Genomic DNA, 20,178 nt, shown 5'->3' on the forward strand with positions numbered 1-20,178 from the left:
CCTCACTCGAGGGCACCAGCATGTCGTGCCCCAGGTTGAGTGAAAACCTGCAGCGACTCCTACGATGTCTGCTTCACCGTTCCAGAGGAGACCGTACCCTGTTACGTCACAGCTCAGCCGCAGCGATGTCTCCCGTGTTGCAGTACCTGTCCAGACGCAGGAAGGCGTGCAGTGATGCCCTTCGACGCTCACTGCCTATGACCACGATGTTTAGCACACCCCACGTTTTTTTCTTCCCTCCCTGTAGGAAGTTTTTTTTTCCATGTCCATATGTATATATATGTTTTTATTTTGTGTTCTGTGCCCTGTTCCTACGAGAGAGAGACCGAGTTTCTTTTACTACCAGTATTGTCGCGTCGGGACGACGCGCGGTAGGTGGCCGAGCGTATGTAGACAGCCTGTACTGTCTGCACAGACAGCCCATGCTGTCTGCCAGCTTAGTTCATATTTCGCGCCACTCAAGTGCTGCCATCTATAGGCCTTGCCACTTCAGTATGCCCAGACTTGCCTCACCCTCACTCACACAGCGGCCTGGCATCAAGACACAAGTACTCCCAGCTCTCTCTCGTGGCATGGCCCTGCCCGGGCCATGGGCACAAACACACAAGCCTGTGTAACCCACCACTACTTAACAATAAACTAAGAAGCCTCCGAAGAAGTATATCATTTAACTACCCGCTCTACAGCTACCAAACAAGTCCTTTATATTCAGTCAAGTCATTCATTCAGTCAGTCAAGTCAGTAAGTCATTCTGTCAAGTCAGTAAGTCATTCAGTCAAGTTAGTAAGTCATTCAGTCAAGTCAGTAAGTAATTCTGTCAAGTCGGTAAGTCATTCTGTCAAGTCAGTAAGTCAGTCAAGTCAGTAAGTCATTCTGTCAAGTCAGTAAGTCATTCTGTCAAGTCAGTAAGTCATTCCGTCAAGTCAGTAAGTCATTCCGTCAAGTCAGTAAGTCATTCCGTCAAGTCAGTAAGTCATTCCGTCAAGTCAGTAAGTCATTCTGTCAAGCCAGTAAGTCATTCAGTCAGTCAAGTTAGTAAGTCATTCAGTCAAGTCAGTCATTCTGCCAGTCAAGTCGGTCATTCTGCCAGTCAAGTCAGTCATTAAGTCAGTCAGTCACACAAACTCATGCTTACCTCATTTTATGTGCACAAAGTGACGCTTCATTACGGCCACAGGTTATCTCTTGTCTAATATCTCTGTTTCCTTCGTTAATTCTAAGATTTAAATGCTTATATCTTTTCCTGCTACTTTCGACAACACTGGTATGCTTACTGGGTGTCATGATTGCTTGGCAGATACAAGATATAGTAATTAAAAGATTAAAACACAATTCACAAACACAGCTAGCTTGTAGCAGAGAAAGACTGGACACGTATGAAGTACGAATGCTGGGATGGTGGGGTGGTGTCGGGGGGTGGCAGGGGATGGCGAGAGGTCTCCCCGGCTGATCCACAACAAGGCGGCCACTTGAGGAAAGAGGAATTTTTTTTTCCTTCCCGCAAACTGAACCGTGTTAAATTAATTTTACAAAGTGTTACATAAAATTGTGCTGCAGTTCTTCAGTCATGCTGTACCCTAATCATGCCAAATAAACTTGTGCTAAATGAGGGTCTACTGTACTACATTTAATTAAGGCACCTTAGAGTGATAAAATACATATACAGTACATTCATTACCTTAAAATATTTGTTGTTTTAATGTAGGGTGAGAGGTGAGTTTTATTTGTAGGAAGTCAGGTCTGGGAAGTATGGTAGCCAGCCAAGGCTGTTATTATTATTATTATTATTATTATTATTATTATTATTATTATTATTATTATAATCATAATAAAAAAGAAGGGCTAAACCCACAAGGGCCATGAATATCTAGAGTGAAGGCATACAAATGGAATAAATTTCTAGTTAAGTTACTGATGTTTGACTAGAGAAAACACAATTCTTCGACTGTGGGTGTATGTAACATGTTTATATGTTACATAGCATATTTATTATATAATTTTGAAAAAAATATCGTAGGTGTATTAATGGAAACGCCTATATTAACGTAATCTATGACATTTAATACGCTCAAGAGATTATATGGCGTCAAGTAGAGAGAGACGTAGTGATTATAATGTGTACCTGCATGCCAGCACTGTGTAAGTATATTTAGGTACAGGTACACATAAATATAATTATCAGAGTACATATAAAATATGCAATAACTTTGACCCATTCAGGGTCGAGAGACCCTCTCCTAAACTTGTTCTCAGGGTTGAAAATTTTTCCCCAAAAAATAAAAAAAAAAAATTCTTATGAAATGATGGAGAATCTTTTTCCTGATCATGATAACACCAAAAGTATGAAATTTGATGGAAAACTTACAGAATTATGCTCTCATGAAGTTAGAGGTCTCAACGATTTCGCTCACTTTGAGCCCTGTTTTCAGCCAATTCCAATGTACCAGTCAACAAAAATCATAGCTATTTCGTTAGAACTCCATTTGTTCTATCGAATGAGCACAAGAAACCAGCCAATTACCGATTTCAACTATCCAATAAAGTGGTCAGAAATTGGCAAGTTTGTCAATTTCACACTGATTTCAAAAGATGCCAATTTCAAAATAGGGTTCAGAATAAACAAGACAGACATTTCTGGCACTAAAATAGCAATTTCTCTGTTCATTAGTGACATCTCCACGCCCCTCTTACATTTCTTTTGCTTTCCACTTTGAACTTTTATTCTCACAAAAAATAGATTTACTGTTATGCAGACTACTGCATTAGTGTAAAAATGGTATAAATAATATCAGTGCACTTGTAAAAGAATATTAGAATCACCAGTTGATGTGTATTGGATGTATGACTTTGTTTACTCTTGAACATCGGCAAAAACCGAACATTTCTGCTACTTTGAGCTCAATTTCAAGGTACTTTTCATTGTGAAACCAATCAAAATCATCTCAAGTTCTGTAATGTCTTCTGTTCTATAAAATGAGACCAAGAAAACGAGAATAAAACCATAAATACCATATGAAAATACACTGCAAAGTTGCTGTTTTAAACCAAAAACACAGAGGGTTTTTTTTTCTCATTATGCTCTGTGTGCTGCCTTATTTTTTTTTATACTGCACACACTGACCATGCAGACCCATTCTTTCATACGCAGACCTACCAACTTTCTCTCTCTAGATTTGAAGGCGCTAGAATTTACGCGCACTAGTACGGCACCAACCCTGGCATACAAGCCATGTTAGTATGACACCAACCCTGAAAGGGTTAAAACACTTGAAATTTTGGAAAATTTCCAGAGTTGTGCTCACAGAGAATGTAAAGAAAATGGGTGGAGTACACTGTATTTGAAAGACTGCTTGCTGTATAGCAAATTTTGGTCATAATTTGAAATCGCCATATTAGCGGAATGCCTAAGGCAAAACGCCGTAAAGCGGGGCTCTACCGTAGCTTGAAATTGAGCTTAAATTAGCAGAAATATTTTATTTTTGTCAATATTCTTGAGGACACTAATCATATCACTCGTCTAATACATGTCCAACTGGCTGATCCAATATGTGTTCACTAGTGCGCTGACATTATTTATACAATTACTATTAAAATAATGCATAAATATGAAATATTTTTTATAACATGAAAAAACCATCACAAATCAATATGCAGTCCTAGCCGTAGACACTTGCATGCATTGAGACAGTGAGCAGAAAGAGAACATGACCAGTCACAACAAGAAACAGCTACACACACTGAGGAAGAGATACTTGATTGAGACTTAGCAGATCTAGAATAATCACCTGTATAATGAAGAGTGAGAGCAATGCATGCGTTATTTTTGTAACTAATAGAGTCAACTCATTTTTTAGTACTGTTTCCTGTAAATTTAGTGAGCCCATTATAGGATTTTTTTTTCTTTGCAAATCTTAGCCTTGAATTTGGGGCATTTATCTTCATTTTGTAAGCAGCAATCATGTGTTTTTGGTACCGTACCTGTACAGTACAGTACCATGTTTAGACTTGGGTTTCATTCCCAAGCTGTCCCATTTTGTAGATGCAGATATTTACAAACATTCCAAAATCTGAAATCCAAAACACTTCCAGTCCCAAGCATTTCTGATAAAGGATTCTCAACTGTACCTACATTTCTGTTAGACTAACATTACTAGTACCTCCACAAATGATCATAGCCAGTGGTCTTACTAGAAAGCCTAACAAATTGCTCTTGCAAAACTTTCACCAGTACTTATATGTTGTAAATAGTTATAAGTTGTTTTAATGGTGTCTGACATGCTCTGTATAACGTGGGACTTTCTGTAATAATATCACCTTTTCTGTACAGACTGTAAACCATTCTTTATGTAAATAATGTTTACTCTACTTTTCTGCTGGTCTCTGACTGAGGTTGAAATATATGGATTCTTCCTAGTTTGTTGTATTTTCCATCTGTGTCAAGTTTACTATCTCATTAAATGTGTTTAAAAATTAATTATTGTTAATGTTCAGACAAAACTGCATTGATTGCATGGAAACATTGCAAGTGTTTGTGTTAAATGTTCTCTGGTAGAGTTGTAACTTTAAACTTACATTATCAATTCTTTGCAGGTGCTTATTATGATGGCAGATGGGTGTCCAATGCTGGACAGAAAAATTCAAAGCCACCAAGGAAACTTAGAGCTAAAGATCTTGTAGGTGAGTTGTGAATTATTCCTTCATGATGGATTTTTTTTTTTTTGACAGAGGATTAATGAATAAAAATGTCATGTTTTTTGTAGTTAAATGTTTAATGCTAATTTATTTGTACTTCAGGCAAACATCCAGTTTCTGCTCTGATTGAAGTGTGTACAAATCGCAGCTGGCCTGCACCTGTGTTTGAAGTGGTCTCTGAGGAAGGTCCGGTTCATAAGAAGACTATCATTATGAAGGTTAGAGCTGATTAATAATCATCATCCTGTCTTAACTATTATAAATTATTTTCATTAGGCTTGTGTAGTCTTCAATATTGTGCCATTCCTTTGGAGAAACAGTACTGTACTTCTCACCTAAATTCAAGTTTGCTAACCTGAACAGGCATACTAGTGATTTTCTTTGTGCTTAACAATATTTTATAACATGTAAGCCTCACATTGTATACTATGCAAAGAAATAAAATTTGTATTTGTATTTGTTCACACACTGACCACAAAATTTCTAAACCCTTGATACCACTCACTTTGATCAAACATATTCATACATGCCTCCTGCCTACTCAGACCCCTGGAGTATACAGTAGTGCCCCATTTATATGGCAGGTTAGGTTCCAGGCTACTGCTGGAAAGCAGACATTGCCAGAAAGCAGAATGCTGTTGTTTTCCACTTATAAATACAGTGGTCCCTCAATAATCGTCTATAATCCGTTCCTGGAAGTGGGACTATTATCGAAATAGACGATTTTCGAATCAATTTTCCCCATAAGAAATAATGTAAATGCAATTAATCCGTTCTTGACACCAAGAAGTATTAAAACAAAAAAATATTTTTGCATGAAATATAGATGAAGTACATAAACAATACAGTGGCACCTGATGAATTAAACATTAACAGAATAACACTTTCCTTTATTGGTGATTCTTCTAAGTGTATGGAAGACTGGAGGAGGAGACAGATTGGATTATTTACTGTTTGGAAGGGGAATCCCCTTCTGTGGTTACTTCTTTTCTCTGTTTCTTAATGCCACTAGGACCAGCTTGAGAGTCACTGGAGTCCTGTCTCGCAAAAAAACTGTCCAGAGAGCTCTGTTTCTGGCGTCTCTTTAAAACTTCCCTAAAATGGGCCAAGACTCTGTCACTGTACAAGTTGCCAATATGACTTGCAACATCCTTCTCAGGGTGATGTTTCTCCATAAATCTTTCCATCCTACCCCACATTTCAAAAATCTCCTTAATTTCTGAACAAAGCACCTTCTTCCATCTCTCTTCCTCCTCCTCTGCAGCAAGATTCTGAGCTGTGATCTGTTGCTCTTCCTGCTGAAACTCTTGCAGCTCCTCAGTGGTTAGCTCTTCGTTATGGTCCTCCACCAACTCTTCCACATCCTCCAAACTCGCATCCAACTCCATGGAACTCCCCAGTGCGACAATAGAGTTCACAACTGACATAGGCTCATCAGGGGCTGCCTCAAACCCTTCAAAATCCCTCTTGTGGACACAATCTGGCCACAGTTTTCTCCAAGCAGAGTTCAAAGTCCTGGTAGTCACTCCCTCCCAAGCCTTACCTATAAGGCTTATACAATGGAGAATATTGAAGTGTTCTTTCCAAAAATCTCTTAGTGTCAAGTGAGTGTCTGAGGTCATATTAAAGCATCTTTCAAACATTGCTTTGGTGTAGAGTTTTTTTAAAGTTTGAAATGACTTGCTGGTCCATGGGCTGGAGGAGAGGAGTGATATTCGGAGGGCAAGAACTTTACTGTGATGAACCCAAACTCCTTCAGAATTAGGTCATCCAAGTTTGGAGGATGAGCAGGTGCATTGTCCATTACTAGGAGGCACTTGAGATCCAATTTCTTTTCCAGGAGGTAATTCTTCACCCTAGGGCCAAACACTTCATTGAACCACTCGACGAAAATTTCCCTTGTGACCCATGCCTTATTATTAGATCTCCAAAACACACACAGTTTACTCTTCATAACATTGTTTTTCTTGAACACACTGGGATTTTCAGAATGGTACACTAGTAACGGCTTTGCTTTGAAATCCCCACTAGCATTAACACAGAACATGAGCGTCAGCCTGTCTTTCATAGTCTTGTGTCCTGGCAGTGCCTTTTCTTCCTGAGTAATGTAGGTCCTCTTTGGCATTTTCTTCCAAAAGAGGCCTGTTTTGTCACAAATGAACACTTGTTAAGGTTTCAGTCCTTCAGTCTCTATGTACTCCTTGAATTCCTGCACATATTTTTCAGTCACTTTGTTGTCAGAACTGGCAGCCTCACCATGCCTTGCCACACTGTGTATGCCAGTATGCTTCTTAAATCTCTCAAACCAGCCTTTGCTGGCCTCACCCCTCACATCACCACTAGTTGCAGGCAGTTTCTTTACCAAATCGTCATGCAACTGCCTAGCCTTTTCGCAAATAAGCGACGTCATAAGACTATCTCCTGCTAATTGTTTCTCGTTTATTCACACCAATAATAACTTCTCAACATCTTCGAGTACTGGTGATCTCATTTTTGTCAGCATATTTACCCCCTTTGCAACAACAGCTTCCTTGATTTCCTTTTTCTTGGCTATTATGGAAGATATAGTTGTACGGGATTTGTTATACATCCTGGCCAGTTCACCCACACGTACGCCACTTTTATATTGTTCAGTGATGTTTTTCTTAAATTCATTTGTATTTCTCACCTTCTTTACCAAAGGCTTGGCACTAGGAGCTTTCTTTGGAGCCATGGTAGCTTATTTAGCACTTGCAAGCACTAAAATCAATGGAATGTATTATGAAATATTTCGTAGGAGCAAGTGAGGGGACCGTCGCTCACTGGTAAACAATGGCACACTGGCTGGGAAGTCAGGCCCAGGCGGCTCAGAGCGTGAGTACGCGTCCCAGACGAAGGATGATTAGCGAGTTAACGGACCATTTACGAGCCAATGTTTAGATGAAATAATGGGACTATTTCCGAAATGGACGACTCTCTGGCCGGACAGTTATTGAGGGACCACTGTACATAGAAATGCCAGATAACAAGTTTACAATAACATATACATATTAAGTTAGCAATAGAATTAGGCATTAAGAACAATAAAAAGTAAAATACACACACAGTACACCCATTACTTACCTTACAATATTTATAGTCTTAATGTAGGGTGAGAGTTGAGCTTAATTTGTAGGAAGTCAGGTTTGGGAGGTATGGTAGCCAGCCAGGTCAACCGACCCCACCCCACCCACACGTAATACAGGTTGGCCATCACTAATCCAGCAATCAGTTATCCGGTTCCATCAGTAATCCGGTACTAATTTCAGCATAATTTCAAATTTCATCATTATACTGACTCAGAAATTGTGCAGATGGTTGTAAATCCACAGCAGCAAGCCAGTGGAGGAGAAAGCAGTAATGAAAATGAGGAAGATGTAGCAGAAAGAGTCTCTGTTGATAGGTTAATTAAGTGTATTCTAACCTAAACATTCTGTAATCCGGCTAACTCACTGATCCGGCACACTGCAGGTCCCAGTGATGCCTGATTAGTGATTGCCGACCTGTATACTATAACATTTAATTAAAGTGACCCAGAGCGATATAATATATATACAGTGCATTCATTAATTACCTTAAGATATATTTGTAGTCTTAATGTAGGGTGAGAGGTGAGTTGTATTTGTAGGAATTCATGTTTGGGAAGTATGGTAGCCAGCCAAGGCAGTCCATCCCACCACGCCCACACATAATTTAACCCTTTCAGGGTCCACAGGCCCTCTTAGAGAATTGTTCTCAGGGTCCCCCAAATTTCAAAAAAAAAAAAATGATTTTTTCAGATGAAAAATAGAGAATCTTTTCCCGATCATAATGACACCAAAAGTATGAAATTTGATGGAAAACTTACAGAATTATGCTCTCACAAAGTTAGCAGTCTCGACGATGTTGACACATCAGCGATTTTGGCCACTTTGAGCCCTATTTTCGGCCAATTCCAATGTACTAGTCGACAAAAATCTTAACTATTTCGCTAGAACTCCATTTTTTCTATCGAATGAGTACAAGAAACCACCCATTTACCAATTGCAACTATCCAATACAGTGGTCAGAATTTAGCAATTTTGCCAATTTCACAATTTCACACAAATTTCAAAAGATGCCAATTTCCAAATAGTTTACTTTTGAACTTTGGTAAAAATCGAACATTTTTGCTACTTTGAGCTCAATTTCAAGGTACTTTTCATTGTAAAACCAGTCAAAACCATCTCAGTTTCTGTAACATATCTTCCATTCTATACAATGAGACCAGGAAAACTAGAATAAAACCATAAATACCATACGAGAATACAGTGCAAATTCGCTGTTTTAATCCAAAAACACGGGTGAAGTTTTTTTTTTCTCATTACGCACTGTGTGCTGCAGGATTTTTTTTTATACTGCGCACACTGACCACATAGACCCATTCTTTCATATGTAGGCCTACCAGCTTTCTCTCACTAGATTTGAAGGCGCTAAAATTAATGAGTACTAGTACGTCATGGACCCTGGTGCGTCAGCCATACTAGTATGGCCGAAACCCTGAAAGGGTTAAACAGACCAGGCGAACACGTCTGGTTTTCGCTCATACATGTTTGTATTATACCATAATACAAACACTTTACATTGTGTACAAGTTGTCTCCACATTGATACAGTAGAATAAATAAAGAGAAACACTCCCATTCTCATGTAACACCATTTTTAGATGAAATGACGCTCTGAGTGAAGGCATACGAAAGGAATAATTTTCTAGTTACTCCCAGTAATATTATAGTGTACACATTTTCTCTGATGTTGGACTATAAGTCACCTGGCTACCACAAGTCCTACAAGTCGCCTGGCTACCACATCTCATATTTATGTTAATTTATTCTACTGTGTGGTGTTTTTATCATGTTACATAGCATGTTTATTATATATGTAATTTCAAAAAATTTTATCATATATGGATTAATGGATATGTCTATATTAACATTAAATGAGCTCAAGAGATTACATATTATTATTAATATGGCATCAAGAGTAGAGAAACTTATGGTGATTTTAACCCTTTCAGGGTTTTTGACATACAGTGGACCCTCGACTAACGATATTATTTCATTTCAGACATCTGTTTGGGTGCCGTTACCGACCGAATTTGTTCCCATAAGGAATATTGTGAAATAGATTAGTCCGTTTCAGACCCCCAAAAATTCACGTACAAAAGCACTTACAAAAATACACTTACATAACTGGTCGAGTTGGGAGCTGATCATTAGTTGAGGGTCCACTGTACTAGTACGTCTTATGCACCAGTGTTGCTGATGTACTAATGCGTGTAAATTCTAGTACCCTCAAATCAAGCGGGAAAAGGCTGGTAGGCCTACATGTGAAAGAATAGGTCTGTGTGGTCAGTGTGTGCAGTATCAAAAAAATCCTGCAGCACACAGTGTATAATGAGGAAAAAACTCCGACCGTGTTTTTGGTTTAAAACGGCAACTTTGCAGTCCATTTTCATATGGTATTTATGGTTGTATTCTCGTTTTCTTGGTCTCATTTGATAGAATGAAAGATATGTTACAGAAACAGAGGTAATTTTGATTGATTTCGCAATGACAAGTGCCTTGAAATTCAGCACAAAGTAGCAAAAATGTTTGATTTTTGCCGATGTTCAAGTGTAAACAAATCATGCTACACGTCCAATACATGTCAACTGGTGAATATAATATTCTTGTCAAGTTAAAGGACACAAGTGCAACTAATGTGACATTTTATTGTGGCAATGTTTTGCTCTCCAGGAGCTTTGTCAAGCCGTTAAAAACAATACGTACATGGACACAGAGGGTATATATAGGCTTAGAGTGAGGTGTAATACTAGTGGTGGTGGTAGTAGTAGTAGTAGTAGTGATATAAGTTGTAGTAGTAGTAGTAATACAATATGATGGAACAATTAACTTGCGTGTGAGTAAAAGGATATAAAAGCTATTACTTGGGTAGCATAAAAGTAGGCTAGACAGATATTTCTATTGGAGGTTGGATTAGAGAAGGCTTGTTTCAGTGTTCATTCTCAGTAATGTGCTTGTGTAGTATTAGCAGGAGAGACTATGTGATGGCAGGGTTTTCTGTCTTGGCGAGGATTCTTGCTAAGACTTCAGGGATGGTGAAGCTGCCTTTGTTTTGTTTAATTACATTAGAAACAACAGTTAGTGCTGATTCAAGACACTTACGTCTGTGGAAATTAGTATCTTTGATCACTAATCGGGCGTCCCTGAATTTCATGAGATGATTGGTGGAATTTCATCTCATGAAATTCAGGGATGCCCGACTAGTGATCAAAGAAACTAATTTCCGCAGATGCAAGTGACTTTAATCAGCACTAATTGCTGTTTCTAATACAATTAAACTAAACAAAGGCAGCTTCAGTATCTCTGAAGTCTTAGCAAGAATTCTCCTGAAAACAGTAAACCCTGCCATCACATAGTCTCTCCTGTTATACTACACAAGCATATTACAGAGGATGAACACTGAAACAGGCCTTCTCTAATCCAACCTCCAATAGAAATATTTGTGTAGCCTATTTTTATGCTACCCGAGTAATAGCTTTTATATCCTTTTACTCATGTGCAAGTTAATTGTTCTACCATATTGTATTACTACTACAACTTATATCACTACTACTACTACTACTAGCACTAGTATTACACCTCACTCTAAGCCTATATATACCCTCTGTGTCCATCTATTATTTGTAAAGGCTTGACAAAGCTCCTGGAGAGCGAAACGTTGCCACAATAAAATGCCACATTACAGTGGACCCTCGCCTAACGATATTAATCCGTTCCTGAGATCTCAACGTTAGGCGAAATTATCGTTAGCCAAATTAATTTTCTCTATAAGAAATAATGGAAATAAAATTAATCCGTTCCTGACACCCCAAAGTATGAAAAAAAAAAAAAAACCACATGAAATATTAATTTTAATACACACAAACTGAAGAAGACATGCACAGTTACATGACACTTACCTTTATTGAAGATCTGGTGATGATTGATGGGATGGGAGGAGGGGAGAGTGTGAATGGTGTTAATGTTTAGAAGGGGAATCCCCTTCCATTAGGACTTGAGGTGGCAAGTCTTTTTCCGGGGTTACTTCCCTTCTTTTAATGCCACTAGGACCAGCTTGAGAGTCACTGGACCTCTGTCGCACAACATATCTGTCCATAGAGGCCTGTACCTCCCGTTCCTTTATGACATTCCTAAAGTGTTTCACAACATTGTCAGTGTAATAGTCACCAGCACGGCTTGCAATAGCTGTGTGAGGGTGATTTTCATCAAAAAAGGTTTGCACTTTAACCCACATTGCACACATTTCCTTAATCTTTGAAGTAGGCAACTTCCTCAATTTCTCTATCCCCTCCTCCGGAGCAGTTTCCTCAGGTCTGGCCTCTTGCTGTTGAAGATGATCTAGCAGCTCATCAGTGGTTAGTTCGTCATTGTCCTCCTCCACCAACTCTTCCACATCCTCCCCACTAACCTCCAACCCCAAGGACTTCCCCCAATGCCACAATGGATTCCTCAACTGGCATAGGATTCCCAGGGTTAGCCTCAAACCCTTCAAAATCCCTTTTGTCTACACATTCTGGCCACAGTTTCTTCCAAGCAGAGTTCAAGGTCCTCTTAGTCACTTCCTCCCAAGCCTTACCTATAATGTTTACACAATTGAGGATGCTAAAGTGATCTCTCCAAAACTCTCTTAGAGTCAATTGAGTTTCTGAGGTCACTACGAAGCACCTTTCAAACATAGCTTTTGTGTAGAGTTTTTTGAAGTTTGCAATGACCTGCTGGTCCATGGGCTACAGGAGAGGAGTGGTATTAGGAGGCAAAAACTTCACCTTAATGAAGCTCATTTCCGCAGAAAGTCGCTCTGCCACGTCTGAAGGATGACCAGGAGCATTGTCTAATACCAGGAGGCACTTAAGGTCCAATTTATTTTCCAGGAGGTAATTCTTCACAGTGGGGGCAAATGCATGGTGTAACCAGTCATAGAAAAAGTCCCTAGTGACCCATGCCTTACTGTTTGCCCTCCACAGCACACACAAATTAGCCTTGAGGACATTGTTTTTCCTGAACACACTGGGAGTTTCAGAGTGATACACCAATAAAGGCTTCACTTTGCAATCACCACTAGCATTAGCACACATCAACAGAGTAAGCCTGTCTTTCATAGGCTTATGTCCTGGGAGTGCCCTTTCCTCCTGAGTAATGTAGGTCCTGCTTGGCATTTTCTTCCAAAACAGGCTTGTTTCGTCGCAATTAAACACTTGTTCAGGTTTCAGTCCTTCACTGTCTATGCACTCCTATGCCGCTTTGTGGTCCGAACTGGCAGCCTCACCATGCCTTATCACACTATGTATGCCACTACGATTCTTAAATCTCTCAAACCAACCTTTGCTGGCCTTAAATTCACTCACATCACCACTAGTTGCAGGCATTTTTTTAATTAAATCGTCATGCAACTTCCTAGCCTTTTCACATATGATCGCTTGAGAGATGCTATCTCCTGCTATCTGTTTTTCGTTTATCCACACCAATAACAGTCTCTCAACATCTTCTATCACTTGCGATCTCAGTTTCGAAAACATAGTTGCACCTTTGGCAAGAACAGCTTCCTTGATTGCGGTTTTCTTGGCCACAATAGTAGTGATGGTTGATTGGGGTTTTGTGTACAACCTGGCCAGCTCGGAGACACGCACTCCACTTTCATACTTAGCAATGATCTCTTTCTTCATATCCATAGTAATTCTTACCCTTTTTCCTGTAGGGTTGGCACTAGAAGCTTTCTTGGGGCCCATGGTGACTTATTTTGCAGGTGCAATCACTAAAAAGGCTGTGATAATATGAAATGTTCCGATTGTATGCTTGGAAGCGACCGCGGTGGCTGGCTTGCAAACACTGGCACCCACGGAACAAGTGAGGCGGGCTCAGGCCACACGTGGACGCGTCTCGAACGAATCGTGTTGAGTGAGTTTTTTAGCACCAGCTGAGGCAAAATTTTTGCGTTAAAATGTATCGCTAGGCGGATTTAATGTTATGCGATGCATTCGTTAGGAGGGCCCACTGTAGTTGCACTTGTGTCCTTTTACTTTACATTCTTTCTTTCTTTCAACACACAGGTCGTATTCCACCAAGGCAGGGTGGCCCAAAAAGAAAAACGAAAGTTTCTCTTAAATTTAGTAATTTGTACGGGAGAAGGGGCTACTAGCCCCTTGCTCCCGGCATTTTAGTCGCCTCTTACAACGCGCATGGCTTACAGAGGAAGAATTCTGTTCCACTTCCCCATGGAGATAAGAGGAAATAAACAAGAAGTGTGTATATATATGCTTGTACATGTATGTGTAGTGTGACCTAAGTGCAAGTAGAAGTAACAAGACATACCTGAAATCTTGCATGTTTATGAGATAGACAAAAGACACCAGCAATCCTACCATCATGTAAAACAATTACAGGTTTTCGTTGTACACTCACTTGGCAGGACGGTAGTACCTCCCTGGGCGGTTGCTGTTTACCAACCTTTACTTTACATATTGTCGGCAATTCTACGAACATCTAATATTCTTGCACAAACGTGCTGATACTATTTATACCGTTTTTACAATGATGCAGTAGTATACATAACAGTAAATTCAAAATAGAAAGCAAAAAAAATGTAAGAGGGGCTTGGAAACATGACTAATGAACAGATAAAATGTTATTTTAGTGCCAGGAATATCAGTCTTGTTTATTCTGGACCCTATTTTGAAATTGGCATCTTTTGAAATTTGTGTGACCAAATTGCCAATTTCTGTCCACTTTATTGGGTAGTTGAAATCGGTAAATGGGTGGTTTCCTGTACTCACTCAATAGAACAAATGGAATTCTAGCAAAATAGCTATGATTTTAGTAGACTGAAACATTGGAATTGGCCAAAAATAGGGCTCAAATTTGGCGAAATTGCTGATGCGTAAATATTGTTGAGACCGCTAACTTTGCTAGAGCACAATTCCGTAAGTTTTCCATCAAATTTCATACTTTTGGTGTCATTATGACTGGAAAAAGATCCTCTGTTCATTAGTCACATCTCCAGGCCCCTCATATGTTACTCTTGCTTTCTATTTTGAATTTTTATTCACACAAAAAATAGAAGATTTACTATTATGCAGACTATTGCATTATTGTAATAATTGTATAAATAATGTCAACCCTTTTATGACTGCGTATTAGAATGGCTAGTTGGACACTTATTGGACAATTTGTCTACTCCTTAGCATCAGCAAAAACCGAACATTTCCGCTACTTTGAGCTCAATTTTAAGGTCCTTTTCATCATGAAACCAATCAGAATCATCTATATTTCTGTAATATGTCTTCCATTCTATCAAATGAGACCAAGAAAATGAGAATATAACCATAAATACTATACGAAATACACCTCAAAGTCAGCGTTTTAATCCCAAAACACGGTCAGAGATTTTATCATGCACTGCGTGCTGCAGGATTTTTTAATACTGCGCACATGTGGTCAGCCACATGTACCCATTCTCTCACATGTGGTCCTGCCAGCTTTCTCCCTCTTGATTTCAAGCCGCTAGACTTTTGGAGTAAGACGTATATGTGCGACCGAAACAGTCAAAGAGTTAAGCCACCCTAGTATGAAATCCTGGCTTATGCCCCTGAGAATGAAATCCTGGCTTAAGCCCCTGAGAATGAAATCCTGGCTTAAGCTCCTGAGAATGAAATCCTGGTTTATGCCCCTGAGAATGAAATCCTGGTTTATGCCCCTGAGAATGAAATCCTGGCTTAAGCCCCTGAGAATGAAATCCTGGTTTATGCCCCTGAGAATGAAATCCTGGTTTATGCCCCTGAGAATGAAATCCTGGCTTAAGCCCCTGAGAATGAAATCCTGGTTTATGCCCCTGAGAATGAAATCCTGATTTATGCCCCTGAGAATGAAATCCTGGTTTATGCCCCTGAGAATGAAATCGTGGTTTATGCCCCTGAGAATGAAATCGTGGTTTATGCCCCTGAGAATGAAATCCTGGTTTATGCCCCTGAGAATGAAATCCTGGCTTAAGGCTTACCCTGAGAATGAAATCCTGGTTTATGCCCCTGAGAATGAAATCCTGGTTTATGCCCCTGAGAATGAAATCCTGGTTTATGCCCCTGAGAATGAAATCCTGGTTTATGCCCCTGAGAATGAAATCCTGGCTTAAGCCCCTGAGAATGAAATCCTGGTTTATGCCCCTGAGAATGAAATCCTGGTTTATGCCCCTGAGAATGAAATCATGGTTTATGCCCCTGAGAATGAAATCCTGGTTTATGCCCCTGAGAATGAAATCCTGGTTTATGCCCCTGAGAATGAAATCCTGGTTTATGCCCCTGAGAATGAAATCATGGTTTATGCCCCTGAGAATGAAATCCTGGTTTATGCCCCTGAGAATGAAATTGTGGTTTATGCCCCTGAGAATGAAATCCTGGTTTATGCCCCTGTGAATGAAATCCTGGCTTAAGCCCCTGAGAATAAAATTGTGGCTGTGCTACTGATCGCTGATACTTCATACCACGTGGTCACTTGGGTCACTTTATCGTTTGGTTGCTGCGACCCCCTGCATTGTGCCTTATACATACATACATTCTATTTTTTTCTTCTTCTTTTTCTTTTTAACCACTGGCCATCTCCCACTGACGTAGAGTGACCACAAAAATGGAAACAGTTGGCCTTCATTCATTCACTTGTTGTCTTCCTTGAAGTGTACTGATGTGACAGTTCAGAATTCCCAAACTGCAGGCATTGTATTCTCCACCTCCAGGACTCAAGTGCTTCTAAACTGTTGTGTTCGGAGCACCTCTGCAAAAACAGTGATTATGTATGAGTGAGGTGAAAGTGTTGAACGATGATGATGAAAGTTTTTTCTTTTTGGATCACCCTGCCTCGGTGGGAAACGGCCTATGTATTAAAAAATAAATAAATAACAGGGGGCCAGAACTGATCCCTATAGAATGCCACCCATGACTGGTCCCCATTCTGATTTCAAACATTTGTGCAAACTCTTTGTTGTCTATTTGTCAGACCTGCCTTACTCTGAGAGAGAATATGACTCACGAAATCGTAATGACACGATTGCAGACAAACCATACCTAGTTGGATGAATCTTATTGTGGCTAGCTGGCCCAGTGGCTAACGCGACGGTCTGGAGTTTTGAGACTCTCTGATCGCGGGTTCTATCCCCGTCCGTGTTTTTTTTTTTTTTTTTTTTTTTTTTTTTTTTTTTTTTTTTTTTTTTTTTTTTTTTGAGATTGAGAATACAGTGGACCCCCAGCTAACGATATTTTTTCACTCCAGAAGTATGTTCAGGTGCCAGTACTGATCGAATTTGTTCCCATAAGGAATATTGTGAAGTAGATTAGTCCATTTCAGACCCCCAAACATACACGTACAAACGCACTTACATAAATACACTTACATAATTGGTCGCATTCGGAGGTGATCGTTATGCGGGGGTCCACTGTAATACATTTCCTCCTATACCTGTATCTTGACAGCCTTACCTTTGATGCAGACTCCCTCTTTGACTTTGTGTAAGCGACAGCTTTATTACACCAATTTTGATTTTACTTTCCCTTTAGCACTCCTCGCCACCCTTACTGACTCTGCTTCTGGCATACTTTTCACTTTCACTTTTTTCTGATCTGGCATAGTATATCTTTGGCCCATCCTACCCTGCAGTGCTGTATGACCCTTAATAATAATAATAATAATCATAAAGTTTATTTTGACATGATATATGGTTGTACAAAGGAATATAATAGCTGAGTGTACATGCCAGAAGCCCCGTGTATGCAGAGCATTTCAGGCAAACTTACAATTAACTTAGATTAATAAGGCTATAACAGATTAAATGGTCATTAGATGAGTTACAGTGAGTACAAGAGAACTGAGAATTAATAGGTAATGATGTATGGCTTTAATAAGTCTAATAGAGGAGTTTAGTAGAGAATAATTGCAGGTTTGAATTATTTATAAAAATTACAGTATTACAATAAAACAATTTCAGCAGTTACAGTATAAAGTATTACAATTGAGTATTTAAAATGATGAAATGGGTGGCTGAGGGTGGTGGGGATGATGGTAGGTCTCCCTCAGCCACCCACACCACCCTCCCAGCCTTTATTTCAGTTCATACACGTGTAGGACGACGATACTTGGGAAGCTCGCTGTGTTTATTTACGCAGTACATATGTTCTTATTTTCATTGCCATTTGTTAAATCTGCCAAGCAATCATGACACCCAGTAAGCATACAAGTGTTCCTGCAAGTGACAAGAAAAGGTTTAAGCATTCAAGTCTAGGAATTACAAAGAAAATCGAGATATTAGATAAGCTTAAGAGTGGCCTTAATGAAGCGTCAGTTCGTACAATTAAAAAGAACTAGCTGACTGGCTGACTTGACTGACTTGACTTGACTGACTGACTTGACTGCTTTACTGACTGACTTGACTGATTTACTGACTGACTTGACTGATTTACTGACTGAGTTGACTGATTTACTGATTGGACTGATTTACTGACTGACTTGACTAACTGACTTGACTGATTTACTGACTGACTTGACTGATTTCAGACTGACTGGACTGATTTACTGGCTTGACTCAGTAGTGTAACCCACAGACCATCCCACTCAGTGGGCGACTGCACACTCAAAATTTTGTCCCCTTCTGCAACCGTTTTAAACTAATTTTATGAAGTGTTAAACAAAAATATGCCGCAATTCTTCAATCGTGCAAGACAAAACCGTGTTAAACGGCTGTCTACTGAATTACAATAGAACAATTTAAAAAATTCACAATATGAAGTATTAAAATTTAGTATTCAAAAAATGAAATTTGAGCATTGTAATTTTGAAGTAATGAGTACATGGTTGAGCAATCTTAAGCACAATATTCAGTATTGAAATTGAGACATAATTAGTACTTTTTTGTGTAGCTTTTGAGTAACTGGTAGGTATTAAGTATGGTTTGTCTGGCTAATTTTGGGTGATGATGAGATTTTTAAGTAGGGCCTTAAATTTGCACACAGGGGTCCTTTAGTGTGTTTTGGCAATAAATTCCAGATCTTCGGGCCCTTTATGTGCATAGCATTTTTGCACAGGGAGAGATGGACACGAGTAATATCGAAGAGTGATTTGTGTCTCTGATTATGGTTGTGTGTTCTGTTGTAGTTATCAAGTAGGAGTTTGAGAGGAGGGTTTATATTTGAGTGTAGTGTTCTGTGTATGTAGTTTGTGGAGACCTAGAAATTTGCCCTGTGTGTGTCTAGAAATGGGTGAACCATTTATATCAGTATGTTGAACTGTACATTTGTAGCTCTGTTTCCAAATAGCATAAAATAGGTTTTGTCTATATTAAAAGTAAGTTTGTTGGTGGTCATCCAAGTAGGTATTTTTAGTAGTTTTGCATTTACAGTGTGTGTCAGTATGGTTGGGTTTGGGTGAGAAGATGTAAGTAGTGTCATCTGCAAATAAAATGGGTTTAAGCAGATTGGGAGGTCACTGATGTAAATGAGAAAGAGAAGTGGGACAAGGACACACCCCTTTGGGACTCCAACAAGAACTGGTTGTGTAATGGAGTTAGTTCCATTTGTGTATACGTACATACTGGGTTCTATTGCTAAGATAAGATTTTAGGTAATTGAGAGTGTCCTCTGACCCCATATTATTAAAGTTTTTGGCTTTCATAAGTCTATGAAAAGTCCCAGGGGAAGTTCATTTTTTTAAGTACCGAATATATTAGCTCAAGCATGTGTATAATTGCATCATTAGTACTTTTTTCGGTCTGAATCCAAATTGACAGAGGTTGAATATGTTGTGGGATACTAAGTAGGAATAGATTTGTTTGTGAATTAATTTTTTGATGATTTTAGATAGTAGTGGCAAGTTTGATATAGGCCTATAGTTGTTCAACTCGGATCACCTCCTTTGAGGATCGGAGTGACCCTTGCTGTCTTGAGTGTGGTGGGGAGGTGTAAGATTCAATAGATTTGTTAAACAGAGTTGCAGTAATTGGCAACAACGCATGAGAAGCTTTTTTATACATAAGTGGTGGTAAGTTATTTAGGTCGCCTGTCTTGTTCTTTAGTGTTTTGATGATTTGCGAGATTTCAATAGGATTTGTTGGGGCTAAAAATAGAGTATTTGGGTAGTTGCCAGTGAGGTAGTCTTTTGGTTGAATGTTTGAGTTTGGAATTTTACTTGGTAGCTTTGATGACTCACGAAATCGTAATGACACGATACCCTGGCCGGGATTGAACCCGCGGTCATAGAGTCAGGCTGGAGTTTTGAGACTCTATGACCGCGGGTTCAATCCCGGCCGGGGTATGGTTAGCTTTGATGATATGGTTGAGAAAAAGACATTAAGTTTGTTGGCAGTATCAGCTGGCTGTAGGAGAGGTTCATCTGGTTTAGTTAAGTTAATCATTCTG

General features: G+C 39.3%; 1 protein-coding gene across 3 annotated transcripts in view; it reads left to right on the top strand.

Moving 5' to 3' along the window:
- The window catches only part of LOC128703025 (uncharacterized), a 174,508-nt gene that overhangs the window by 143,300 nt on the left and 11,030 nt on the right, over positions 1–20,178 (top strand). For all 3 annotated transcript variants that reach the window (XM_070103694.1, XM_070103692.1, XM_053797576.2), the window contains exons 5-6: positions 4,591–4,677; positions 4,795–4,910. In XM_070103694.1, coding sequence (XP_069959795.1) covers positions 4,591–4,677; positions 4,795–4,910 — 203 coding nt within the window. The remainder of the gene's footprint in view (positions 1–4,590; positions 4,678–4,794; positions 4,911–20,178) is intronic.

This window comes from Cherax quadricarinatus, chromosome 86 (assembly GCF_038502225.1).
Source record: "Cherax quadricarinatus isolate ZL_2023a chromosome 86, ASM3850222v1, whole genome shotgun sequence".
NCBI classification, from domain to species: Eukaryota; Metazoa; Arthropoda; class Malacostraca; order Decapoda; family Parastacidae; genus Cherax; species Cherax quadricarinatus.